Raw genomic sequence first — 14185 nt, forward strand, 5'->3', positions numbered from 1 at the left:
GAAAGTGACAATGCGGTACAGAGAGTGAATCTAATAACACCAAGTATAGTAGGTGTGAGATAAGATTGTCTCGTATTATACTGTACTAGAACAAAAGGAAAAAATGAAACTGTATAGGCCCTTGTGTTATTTTTTTTTTCAAAGCTATATGTCAACATTACTGTGCAGTAATCAGAACTGTTGGCAACGATGCTAAAAAATAGATATATTGTCAGGATGAATATGGTTGGCACACTCTCTCACACAAATATAACTGCATGTTTAGCGGTTTGGGATTTGTTACCACATAAAAATGGCAATGCAGTATACAGTGAATCTGATGCACCAACTCGTAAAATTTCACCTGCCCTTATAATTTCTTATGAATGAAAATTGATTATTAACTGTTACTTCAATTCTGTATGATGTCAGTACACAAAACCAGGAAAGAGAGAGAGAAAGAAAAAATCCACTTTATCTGGATTATACAGGAACGCAAGTCAGCTCAAATCAGCATGTAGGCCTATTCAAAAGTAGACATTTTGTATATAGTCATTGCTTTGCCTAATCAATTTCTTACTTGTAAGTAGTCTACTGTGGTGTTTCCTGCCAGGCGTTCCAAGCCGATGGTGGGCCGTTGGGGCTACTGATGTTTCTGGTCTGCAAAATAACTCGCGTGCCACTAACTATTATCCTGGTTGCCAAGTTGCCGCGCTCTTTCCTTAGGTTGTAGGCAATGGTAGCAAGCCTGCCACGTTCCCGCTTCATGGCTGGCGGGAGGTCAGTACGGATAGTGATGGTGGGGTCCGTGGCGCGCGAAGTGGAAGCTGCTTGGCGTGGACGTTGTTGGAAAGCGCGTAGAATCCTGTCGCGATCCTGCATACGGCCAAAACGAACAATAATGGGGTCGGACTTGTTGTCAGCTCCGGTGTTCCCAGCAGGGGCCCTCCTGGGAAGCCTGTGGGCATTGATGAGGGGTATGGTGCACATAGCTTCTTCCACCGGAATTTTTAGTAGCGTAGCAAAAGTAGAGAAACACTCACCGTAGACATCCTCCCGTGTGGAATTGGGTTTCCCGTAGATTAGGAGATTCAGTTTACGTTCGTGAATTTCAAAAAGTGTGAGCTTCTCATCCAGTTCGTCTTTAACTTTCTCCAGTTTTTTTATCACGTCAGGGATTCGGTTGCTTTCAATGTCTCCAATCCGATTTGAGGCATCAGTAGCAAAGTTTTCCAGCTCGTTAACAGTTTTTTTGATACCAGACATTTCGGATTTCAGAGAGTAAACGTCAGATAGGAGAGTGTCCAACTTCGAGTTGAGCTGGGCGTTGTTCGCTTCAGTAGCCGTTTTCATACTCGTTATCAGTACAGCCAGGTCGCTATTAGATGGCGCCGCGGGCGTGTCCGAGACTGAAGACGCATGGTCAAGTTCCGGGTATGGGGCGGCTTCGCTGTCACTGAATGTGTCAACTGAAGCGTCACTCAAGAGGGCATTTCGCCCTACAGATTTACCCGTTTTATTTCCAATTTTGCGCGAGTATTCATGCTGATAACTGGTCCTTTTCTAAATGATGATATTTGCAGGTTAATTATAATACAGTTCGTTGATACAGCACCTCATGAAATGGTAGCGAAAAAGGTAGTTTGGAGAAAGTTCCAGGAGCTCACATTAGCTACGTCCGTCTAGTCCGACATGCTCTTTGAATGACACAAGGAACAGATGATTGAATTTTATTAGTAATCTGGAAATTTTTCTGAACTTTTGAAGGATTTTTTAATCTTTTGTCAAATTATGGTCAATAAACCTGGGAGTTCAGGCTGCACGTATTTGAGGTTTGCGTGATGCACATAAAAAAAAGCACATGCTCTGCTCGAGGCGCTGCACAGCAGGAAGCTGACAGGTAAAGTGCAAGGCTTCTTTATCGCTGAAAAATTGGCCGATTTTCAGAATGCATGTACAGATGGAAATGAGCTGCTTTGGGAGAACTGCACTCTCTGAGTGATTTTCTGGTTTTATTTTGTTTCTTCCAGACTTATGGAACTGTCACAATGTAGCAAATAGATGCAATGAATTCAACTCCAAATCTAGAGCTAATGGGCATTCATGTAATTTAAATGTGATATTGATTTCTTGATCTTTTTCCCTTCTGGTTCAGTTTGGCAGCAGAGTCGTCAAGTCTTTCCATCCTTTTTTTTTTTTTCCTCCCCTTCTTGCCCCAGCAGTCAACTGGGATAGATTTCTCCATCTATCCATTCTCATTGACGAGGTTGGGTAGTTTTGAGATCATTCTTGAGCTGTGGAAGGACTTACCAGTTTAAAGGAGTTTAAGAGGTCACATAATCATCTTCTATCATGCCTGTCAATCCAAACAAACATGCGTCTTCAAAATGTAGACATAATTTTTTTTTTTAAAGTAGAAAAAAAAAATGCAACTCAGGATTTTGCAAACTTTGCCACTCACACAGTATGTGCACAAATTCACTCATTATTTATTGTCTTTCTCTATGATAGGATTTAACATTGGCAAACAGGATTGAGAGCTAGTAGCTTCCTTGGGTAATTAGGTGATAAGGTCATTGAACTTCAAGATCATTTGAGAGTATCTCATTTATCCTGGACAAATTTCACCTTGATTTTAATTTTCAGCATGTTTTAGCTCAATGAATTTTCTTTCGAATTATTACACAGTTTCTCAGTTAGATGACATCATCGCTGTGTAGAAATATATTGAAGTTAACCTTGCAAAATTCATCTTATTTTATTCTTTTTTTTTCCTTTTTTTTTTTTTTTTGGAGATGCCACTTGACATGGCTTTGTTCATTGAGCAATAGCTCACTTGAACAATTTTTCTTGCAGCTTTTGACTTGTAGTAGCTGACACTTTGAGCATAGTACTGTGCCCTCTGTTTTTTGATTGGATTTCAGGGTGACGTCTAAAATTTGGTTGAAATTAAAACTTAGACTTTTGTGTAGTGTTACCATGTGTGGGCAGAACCTGTACCTTATCGTGCGCAAGCTACCTTGTTGGGATCATGTTGCTGGGATTTTTTTTTTTTTTCCTTTTGAAATCTGTTCTTTGATAAACTATACATCGTAAAGATTTCGTGACCAATTGCCGCCAATCACAAATTTCTATTCAAAGTCTAGTATTTGCATGTTCCTTTGTTCTACACCCCTTCATCTTCCATGACTCCAAAGTATTTCCATCAGGGATAACCTCGCGTAGTGTGGGTGGCTTCTGAGGTAACCTCAGAAGCCACACCACCTATCCTGTCAGAGGAAAGAGCCTACATTGTATTTTGTAGCTCCTACACTTTCTCTCCTACTCTTTTATTTCTTTCCCTTTCGCTCCACCCACGCTGTCCGGGATCACGTGAATGTTTAATCAATCATTATCTGTCGAGATCGACTGTCTCCAGTGTGACTCATTATCTTGCTTATGAAGCCGTACAGTGTGCTCTTCACGAGTTAATTGATTTTGCCCTGATATCAATACAACATGAACATGTTCTCTTGGGCGAGATGCAAGGTTGTCAAACTTTCCTTCTTGTCCGCCTGTGTGGCAGAGGAGTTGTATACTATAGGCAGCTACAAAGACCATAGCAAGTTGTGGGTTGACCACTACTGAAAAGGAGAAGTCATTCCGTTGTGAAATTCAAGCCAGGTTTAGGGTGTCATGTTTACATGGTATACTTTCAAGTAATGTTGGTTGACATTGAAAGCAATATTAGATTTAAGGACATATTAGTCAATTAAAGGGATAGTACAGTATTGGTGGAGATGAGAATTGGACTTTTAACTTTTTGCAAGATACCAAGAAAACACTTGTGATATTGTACAGAGCATACCATTCTAAGAGAAATTCAAAGTTTATTTGATGAAAATTGGGTTTGGAGTGACTGAAACATCCAAAAACAAAGTAAAACAAAGTGATCGTAATAAAGTGTGGGTCCCACACTGTATTAGAATTGCTCTTTTTTGGATATCTCAGCCATTCCAAAACCAATTTTCATCAAATAAACATTGAATTCCTAATAGAATTACATGCTCTTTCATATTTCATAAGAGGTTTCTCATTATCTCACTAAAAAATGTTAGAAACCTGAAATTAGGTCTCAACCAAAACTATATGATCCCTTTAACTGATAGTGATATTGTAATATTCCATGATTCTTTTTCTTCTTTTTCTTGTTATTAAGAGATGAGATGAAACTGGTAATTTACACAATGAAGTCTTCATTTACTGTAACCAAGTACAATATAGTTGTTCTGTGTAGATTGAATCAAATGATTTAGACCAGCATGTATGACAACTCAATGCCTCAAGCTATCAAGAAACAAATATTAAAGTTTGAAAAAATCTGATATTTCTTTTCTTTGCTTTCTGTAAGTTTGTTGACTGGTCTGTTACAGCATGCCTGCAAATGAAATTAGCCAGCATGCGGAAATTTTGTGAACTTTTTTGAAGTTATTGTTTTCATTGAAAAGCTTATACTTCTTAAGAATGGAAATGACCTGTGAATTTTACTCAGCCCCCCAAAAGCCCCTCATTAGCATATCTTCCAGTCAGTATCCATATTCATCTTTATCAGACCTTGCTTTCACATGAGAGTGCTGTAAAATTTAAGTGCTGTAAAATTTGAATGCTGAATTACAAACATGATTGCGATTACGACTCAAATCATTGCTTGTTCACACGACCGAGGAAGACTTCATGGATTTTGCGATTTTAAATTTCAGAGTGAGGAGGGGGGGTTTGGTTTCTTTCCAAGTTCCCATCAATCTTGAGTCGCAAGTAGCTCGTGCTTTAACTGCAGTTTGAGCGTTTGAGGAGCGCAGTCAGAAAGGTCACTGTAAGCTCCGCCTCCTAAAACATGATTGGATGTCAATCACGTTCACACGACTGTTTTGCTCCTTAATTCTGGCGAAACATGAAACACCTCCGGATCGTCATTTGAAACATGATTGGAATTATGATTCAAATCACCTTCAGCAATTCCAGTTTCCATTCACATGGCAAGAATGCTTCATAAGAAACAGGATTCTAGTGATGCGTCATTACATTACAATCGTGTTTCACATTAAGCTCTGGCAGTATGTGTGAAAGCAAGGAGAGTTCATCGCAAGTGGTACACAGTGTTGGCACAGTTGGGGAGTTGACAGAAATAGATGTGGTAGACCCAAACCACGTACAGCGACTCCATTCTGCAAACTCTATGTTTGATTCATTTCCACTGAAATTGTATTGGAAATGCTAATTATGTGGCATGCCAGAAAGACTGCAGTGGTTTTTTCATGCTTGCCAGGGATTGGCTGATTCCAAGTCATGTGATGGTCTTTCTTTCTGGGATGAGGGTCATTAAAGGCATAATTTACCATTTTGCAGATGAAACAAAAACCCAGGTGTAGTGCTTCAAAATTGTTATAAAATGTGAGTTAGGGATAGAAACAACCAAAGTGAAAATTTGAAAAAAAAATCAGTATAATTAATGTTAAGTACTGTTAAATATACAAAATGTGAACAGTCATTATAATAAAATGTTTCTAGACTAAACTGTGTACAGTCATGGTTTATTGAGAAAATTAGTGATATCTCCTATTAAATATTTTAGGCTGTATTGCACAATTTTTACATGGCAGGATGTTTTGTGATACAGCTGACCTACACATGCACATCAAATGTGATATTTTGAAGATTTTTTTTAAATTACTGCTCCCAAAGGTAAACTGTTCCTTTAATGGAACCCCTTTCCCCATTGCATAGAAGAGCTTTTAGTCTAAATAACTCAAGAGCTGATTTCATGTTTTTGATGATACACTGTACATATTGGTATGTAACAAAATGCTGCATTGCTTGTTTTGTAAAATGGTTTTATCAGCTATGAGCATTTGGCGTATGTGTTACATTCTGGCTTTCAAAACATTAATATGATGGTGTAACAAGTTTTGGCTCTGCTGTGAGACTTTCTGATATTTTATTTAACCAGAATTATAAAAAATGTATAATAATGATAATATCTCAAGTGCTGAGAAGACATCTGTTTTTTGCTGTATATCATGGTTGCCACATTGCCACACAAATCTTATGTTAGTATGTGATATGACATCAATGTCACTGTTGTATTCAAGAAGAAAGAAACTGAGTATAACCCCCCCCCCCCCCATAATGAAAATGTTGTTGTTTGATTTTGATCATAGAACAGATTGTTTGACACTAGAAAAGTTTTAAACTTAAAGTTTTTAAACTTCTAACGTGGTGATAAGGCTGATTCCCCTCTATTCTCTATTCTCCATTGTGCGGATGAGCATGTGTGTAACATTGCAAAAATTCACCACTAAATATAATTTTGAAAAATTACTAAAACGGAGCAGAATCTATAAGACTAATTTCACGACATATTTGTGTGTGAAAGAAGGTACTAGTATATAATCTGCAATTTGCCTACCAAATCGTTACCATTAACATTCATTTGCACATGTTGTTATTGCTTATTGTTTTGCACTTACTGTACATATTTATGTGCTCATGTCACATGATGTGTGGCAAAGTAACAATTTTATCTGTTTTTCTTTTCTTTTACTTTGATAAGATTTGAAATGCTGAATAGATGCCAATATCTCTAATAATGGGCAATTCACTTTCAGAATGTTGGTCTGGTATGTTCTTCCATTCTCTTTTTTTCCTGGAAAGAAAACCAAAAGTATTTGTTTGATCTGTAGTGATGGCAACCGTATGTTGAGAGCGCAGTGTTTCCAAGACCCACGCATATCCTTTGTCCAGAACCATTATTGGATTAAATGTGTGGCTCAGCTGATAGTTACATCTGAGAGTCACATGAGTCTCTGGAATGATCGGAAACTGAGGAATAGCTCCTTTTTGCTTGTCCTCCATCTGTTTACATAAAAAAACCTAAACCAACAACAAAATGCATCAACTCTATTCCACTTTGAAATATCCATGAACTTTGAATAGTACACTCCCTGTGTGGGGCATGCTCTGGTCCAATTTGTTGTCTTTAACAATAAAGGCATAGTTAATGTTTCTTCTTTAAAAAAAAGAAAAAGAAAAAAGAAAAAGAAAAGAGCTGTATGGCTCTACAGGATTCAAGAACCTCTGATATGTTGTGAAGATAAAGCTATGAAAGAAGTTGTGTTGAAAATAGAAACCAAGTGCCCCAAGAAAGTGAAAATCTTTGCTCAACAAGATTTACCATACTTAATATGGGGTATGGGATATTTTGGGTTAGTGTATAGCTAGGAATAGATCAATGGCAGTTATAGAAAGTTGTATTTCTTAAAGGACAGTGGTGGCACTTTGATTTGCTTCAGTTGCTAAAGCACCTGAAAGATGTCATATATCTGATGGACATGTCTTATTGACATTAAGTGCAATGATTAAATTACAGTCTCATGGTCTTACTTCCGTCAGTTTATACTTCAACATGGTTTCATTCAGGTTTATTATCCTTTTATCACTCATATATTACTCAAAGTAAAACCCTCAATACATAACTGCCTCTGTAATGCCCATGCTTCATAGATGAGTAAACTATATTATCAAATACTCCTCCTTTGACTATTTTTTTTCTCCCGATCCTTTGTACATTTTGATAAGATACAATAGTATGAAATAATTCCGGAACTGCTCAAAAGACTCGGAAATGTGCCAGTTCCATGAATTGTCACCTGTAAGTGACTCAAATCATGGGTGGCAAGTGCAGATTGGATTGTATCCAACATGTTCTTGGAAAGCTTTGAGACAGAGTGGTTGTGATATAGAATTTGTTGTTATTTGATGCAGATTATGAATGGATCCACGGCCTTTACTAATGAAATCACATTCATGGTCCTTCCTGTTTTAATTCTACTGATGAACACTCATCATCACTTTTGTTGTTCTGTTCATGCTGTAATTAAGAATCTTCTTTATTTTTGCAACTGTTCTTCTGAGCTGGCAACAAACCTCAGCCAAACTTCAGGGTAACAATGAATAGTTTTTGTGTGAGGAAATGGAGGGGGGTGGGGGTTGAATATTGGTGCAGACTGTCTATTTCAGTTAAGAGATTCTTGATATCAACAGTCTATCACTTCTTTGTCTTTTTGATCCTAACCCTGCAACTGGATTCCTGTGATTGTGTAGAATTCATTGGGAACAGATTAATGGTAGAGCTCTCCTTACAACTTCTTCAATGACAAAAAAAAAAAGAAGAAGAATGAATGAATAGTAAAACAGCTACAGGTGCCTTTGTAAATGAGCCTATGGACCACTTTGATCATTGTTCTATTTTGACAGTGGTCATTAATTGTGGTAGCCTTTTCCTTGTTTTACCATAGTGTATTACTCACATCCAGACTTTTGGTCGTCAAAGGGGCTGGAAGGATGAAACCTTCATGGTGTAGCAAATCAAGGAAAGAAATATGAAGTACTTAGTCCTTCTGACATCCAGCTGTGAGTGTAATAACCATTTATATCACCACTCTCAATTATATGATTATTTCTGTTCTACCAAAGATAAGGAATTTTCTAATGGTGTTGGTATTTTTGTTTTGTTTCATTCATAATGACAATTGGTATCATACGTGAGGTAGGGAATTAAATTTGTGAAAATGAACTGCCTTCAAAACTTAATCCAGTGATGTGTTCTCTTATCGTCCTGATAGTCACAAGATACCAAAGAGATTCTCCACTTTCACTACACCCGGTGGTCGGATTTCAGCGTCCCCCAGTCTCCAGCAGCATTCCTCCACTTTCTCCACCATGTCCGCCAGTCGGGCTCCCTGCTAGACAACGTAGGACCGCCCGTCATTCACTGCAGCGCTGGGGTCGGGCGATCCGGTACGCTCTGTCTGGTAGACTCATGCCTTGTACAAGTAAGTAGTCAGCCCTCTGCAGGATTTTGGGGAGAGATCCCCTCCACACGTGTGCAATGATGATAATGTGGCCATGTTTACCAATGATGTTTGGACTGCTTCTCCAGAGGGGTCTGCTATTCTCATTTCCCAAGCATTAGAAGATACCCATTTTAACACATGGGCATAAAGGGACACCTGTGTGCATACATTTTTCATGAGTGATACAGGTGTTCGAAAGTCCATTTATATAAACATTTGTGTTTTGTTGTTGTTGTTGTTTGTTTTTTTGTTTTTTTATAATAATAATAATAATAATAATAATAGTGGCTACTTGTATAGCGCACAGGTCCACTTTTCAGTGCTCATGGCGCTTCAAAAATGAAAAAATATCATATATTTACATGCATATACATATTCAAACATTTCAACAAAGAAAAAAAATGGTAAACAAAAGCAAATATATACCAAATAAAGAATACAACATATATCAATTAAAAATACAATATTAATCCAATATTAATGACATACAGCAATTACAGTCCTCAGTATGAAAGGAACAGATAAGTTTTAAGTTTGGATTTGAATGACTCTGTAGATGACAGTTCCCTTAACTGAAGAGGTAACTGATTCCACAATTTTGGTCCCATAACGGAAAAAGCACGATCACCATACCCATGTTTTACTCTGGGTGTTTGGAGTAAGAATGCATCTGATGATGAACGTAGCCTTCGTGTCGGATTGTATTTTTGAACAGAATTACTTATGTATATTGGGGAAAAAGAATGAACTGAATGATGTACTAATAACAGAATCTTGAAAATAATCCTTTTTTTCTACAGGTAACCAATGTAAGGAACGGAGAACTGGTGACATGGAATCAAACTTATTAGTAAAAGTTAACAATCGGGCAGCAGAATTTTGCAACCGTTGAAGTTTTGTGACATCTTTTTTTGAAAGATTACACAACGATGAATTCGAAAAATCCAACCGAGAAGAAATCAAAGCATGAATAAGTGTCTCAGCTGCAGATTTAGACAAATATTTCCTTATGAAACTTAAATTACGCAACTGATATCGAACATTCCGCTGAATATGAGTTACATGACTTCGAAATGACATTTCCTGATCAAATATGACACCTAAATTACGGGCTGTTTTCGACGGAGTAATGCAAGTGCTACCGATGTTAACATGACATGACTGATGATCAACTTTGCTTAACATATGCTTTGATCCCAATAACAGAAACTCAGATTTATCATCATTTAGTTTAAGGCCATTGGATGTAAGCCAAATTTTCAGGTCTTGCAAACATGCTTCGAGTTTTACAATGGCGGATGACAATGAAGACACAGTGGGTTTAAAAGACAAATAAAGTTGTATATCATCCGCATAACAATGATAACTAATACAATGCTTGCGAAATACTTCACTAATTGGTTGCATATACAGAGAAAAAAGCAGCGGGCCTCCAACAGAACCTTGAGGTACACCAAACTTTGTCATAGTTTTACAAGAGGTAGAATCACCAATTCTGACATAATGAGATCGATCACATAAGTAGGATATAAACCAATCAAGAACAGTTCCTTTGATGCCCAAATATCTCAGTCGTTGAATCAGAATAGCATGGTCGACTGTGTCAAAAGCTGAGCTCATATCAAGCATGATAAGAGCAGTGATGTTACCACTATCTAATTCTCTGAACACAATATCTGATAAGTTGACTAACAATGTTTCTACACTATGACCAGGCTTGTACGCAGATTGAAATGAATCAAGCAATTCATTATCTTGCAGATACATTGTCAGTTGTGAGAAAACAACCTTTTCGAGCAATTTACTTAAATAAGGTAAATTTGAAATTGGACGGTAATTTTTTAAACACTCCTGATCTAAGCCTGCTTTTTTCAAAGTTGGATGAATAACTGCTTTTTTACACACCTGTGGAACTACACCTAATCTCAGGCTAGCATTTATGATTCTTGTGATAACGGGTGCTAAAACTCTGCCACACTTCTTAACCAAATCTGTTGGGATTGGATCAAGTTCACATGATTTGTTAGGTGAGTTCTTAATAAGCTTTTCTATCTCATTAACAGTGACAGACTGAAACTCACTCAATTCTGACTTGACTTCACATACAATGTCATTTGGCTGATCACAACGAGTTGGGAAACTCCGTTGGATTGCCACAATTTTATCAATGAAATATTGATTAAAACAATTGGCTAACTCAACCTGATCACCATGAGTGAGGTGTTCTGGTAAAGGAGATCGCTGTTTTCGGTAAAGTAAAGCATTAGCAACTTTGTACAACTTCTTTGTATCTTTCCCACAATCCGTAACCTTTTTTGAATGATATTGTAACTTAGCATCTTTAATCAAGGCATTTACACATCGCCTTTGTGCATGATACATCTGCTTGTGAATCTCCAGTTTTGTGGACCTTGACTTCCTTTCTAACTGTCTACGAAGCAGTTTTGCTTGAGCTATTTCTGGGGTATACCATTCCGTATTGGGGTGTATTGTGACCTTGATTCGTTTCTCAGGTGCCAACTTATCAAGGGTGGCAGTGAGTAAGGTGTTATACAAATTCACTTCATCATCAACATTATTAACTTGAGGTTCAGCTGATAAAAGAGACTTAACATGAGTATCAGCAATAAACTCTTGTGGGTTTACAGATTTCAAATTCCGTGTCACAACAAATGTTTTTTTGATACAACGTTTAGGAAGGTTCAATTCACACATTATTGCTGAATGATCTGATATACCTTCCACAACACCGGTATTACAAAGTTGTACAGTGTTACCTTTATGAGTTATAAGCAGATCTAATACATGGCCTCGATTATGAGTTGGCTCATTAATATGTTGAATCATATTAAAGGCTGACAATAATTCAGAGAACAACTTCGAATTCGAAGTTGATGAGTCCACAGGTATATTGAAATCACCTGCAATCAACAAGTCAGACGAGCAGAGAAGCTGTCTATCAAGAACATTAGAAAACTCATCCAAGAAAATCTGAAACTGTACTGAACTGGGTGGACGATATACATTGATGAAATGCAACGATTTCTGCATATAATTCAGAGTCATCTGAATCATTTCAAATGTTGTAACATTTGGGGAATCTACAATTCTGATATCTAAATGACTTTTAAACAACACAGCTATTCCTCCTCCTCGTTTGCCAACTCTGGGAATGTGCTTAAATGTGAAGCCATGTGGTGTCAATTGACCAATCGGAGCAGCATCATCAGGCGTAAGCCATGTTTCACAAATAGCAACAATGTCTAATTCATGATCAAGAATATAATCTACAAACTCAGCGGTTTTGTTCTTCAGCGATCTGGCATTTAACATAGCAAATTTCATATTCATACATGAAATATCAGAATTCACAAATTTTCTTTCGTGTAACAACTTCACAGTTTGATCCCTATTTTGTCTTACTACTCTTTTACCTCTGTGAGTCTTTTTCACTCTGTTAATCTGTAGTGCTGTTATTCGTTGCCATGTCACTTCATTAATCCTAAGGCACTTACAAGAAGGTTGAGTGGAGTAAACATTGTAAGGGTTCAGCTGTAAAAGGTCCGAAATACTATATGCACGTCTTGTATTGTTATCAACAGCATGATCTTTAGTAGGTGACACACTAAATGACGGACCTGGGTTGATTTCAACATCTCCACTGGTAAGCAGTGACATGTGAAAAGTAGAGCTTGCATTCTTATAATACAAAATGCATGCTTTTGAGTAGCCTTTTACTCTGATACCGGTACTAGACATGTTCTTATCATTCTTCACAGTTGGTAGTATAGACCTACTAAAAGCACATGTGGCTGTACAACAATACATACATGGCAAAAGAGTCAGTATTAGACTCACGACAAACATATTCCTCATTCGTTCCATTATACTGATCATTATCATCACTGCGTTGTGCAAAACGTACATACAAATTTAAAAAAAAAAAAAAAAAAATTAAAAAAGCTACAGCTCATTCAAGTATACAACAGTTGAGCGCATGAACACATTTTTTATAGCGCGTATGACTTCTACGCGCTTAACAGCCCTAGGCTCGCATGAGCGCATAAACACATACCCTACCTGAATATGAAGGCTGTGGTGTGGCTCCCGTGCAAATGATATCAAACCCCAAATCCAGTTTGCCGATTTTCAGCCAAATCCTCGAATTACTTAAAAAAAAAAATGGTCCAGGAGATTCACAAAGCACATACAATACAGCTGGCACAGTGACACAAAAATAATATCACAGAACAACACAAAAATCATAAACAACTCAGAGCACAGAAAAGAGACAACCACGCAGGGCGCTCTCTACGTTATATGTGACATAAGCATTGCTTCCAGGCAGACATTGTCTCACAAATCAACATACTGGGGAATCTGCTTGGAAGAACATTTGTCATTTGTCTTATGTAAGGTGCAACTTGAATTTGCCAAAAGTTGTGGTGATTCATACTGCAGCATTTCAGAAATTGCCCACATCTTATTTGTATTTCTTTTGGAAAGTTAAAGGGGATGACTAGTAACTGATCAGTCGGAATCAGTGGGAATGCTGGGGGATGATTGTTCCGATCCTTGTGGGATTCATTTAAGAGTACATTATATATCTGTTGTTGTGTGAAAATTACTTGCTTCAGAATGGTCTCATATTCAAGTAATGTGCAGTTTAATGTTTCCAGGTTAGCATGCCTGTACAGTGACCGGGGCATTACTTGAATATGAGACCGTTCTGAAGCAAATAATTTTCACACAACAATAAATATACAATGTACTCTTAAATGAATCCCACAAGAATTGGAACAATCATCCCCCAGCATTCCCCCTGATTCCAACTGATCAGTTACTATCCATCCCCTTTAATTCAATATGAACAGCATATCACAAGATGAAATTGATGATTTAGATGTTAAAAAGAGTTGTAAAGCATCAGGGTACATTGGTACTGTCATTTACAAATGGTGCTTTTTTGGGGAGGTGGTGTATTGGATAAGTAATTTGATATCTGGCCACTTCTTTTTTTTTTTTTCATCCATGTTACCATGATGGACTTTTACACACAGAGTCTTGTTGTACCTTGTTCTTTATCAGATCTTTGCCATCAACTGAATGAAAAGTTTGTTACTTTTACTAGGTTGAAGAATACCCCTCCCTATGGGAAGTTAGTAATGGCTCCTATAGACCGATTCAAGCGACTGTTCATGGAAGTGCGCCCTCTTAAGGCGACGCCATAACTGGGGGCCAACCAGCCTCGGGTCGGCAAGCGCCGTGCGTGCGTGGCAAGGGTGTCAGCGGCAGGCAGTGCTTTTACCACCCGG

General features: G+C 37.7%; 2 protein-coding genes across 2 annotated transcripts in view; one reads left to right on the forward strand and one right to left on the reverse strand.

The window, feature by feature from the left end:
- The window catches only part of LOC140232902 (heterogeneous nuclear ribonucleoprotein C-like 1), a 281840-nt gene that overhangs the window by 193951 nt on the left and 73704 nt on the right, over window positions 1–14185 (reverse strand). The gene's annotated exons all lie outside the window — the stretch shown is intronic.
- Window positions 1–14185, forward strand: part of LOC140232616 (tyrosine-protein phosphatase non-receptor type 1-like) — a 104179-nt gene that overhangs the window by 82206 nt on the left and 7788 nt on the right. The window contains exon 6 of the mRNA XM_072312714.1: window positions 8640–8849. Within this exon, the coding sequence (XP_072168815.1) occupies window positions 8640–8849 (210 nt within the window). The remainder of the gene's footprint in view (window positions 1–8639; window positions 8850–14185) is intronic.

This window comes from Diadema setosum, chromosome 9 (assembly GCF_964275005.1).
Source record: "Diadema setosum chromosome 9, eeDiaSeto1, whole genome shotgun sequence".
In the NCBI taxonomy this organism is placed as follows: domain Eukaryota; kingdom Metazoa; phylum Echinodermata; class Echinoidea; order Diadematoida; family Diadematidae; genus Diadema; species Diadema setosum.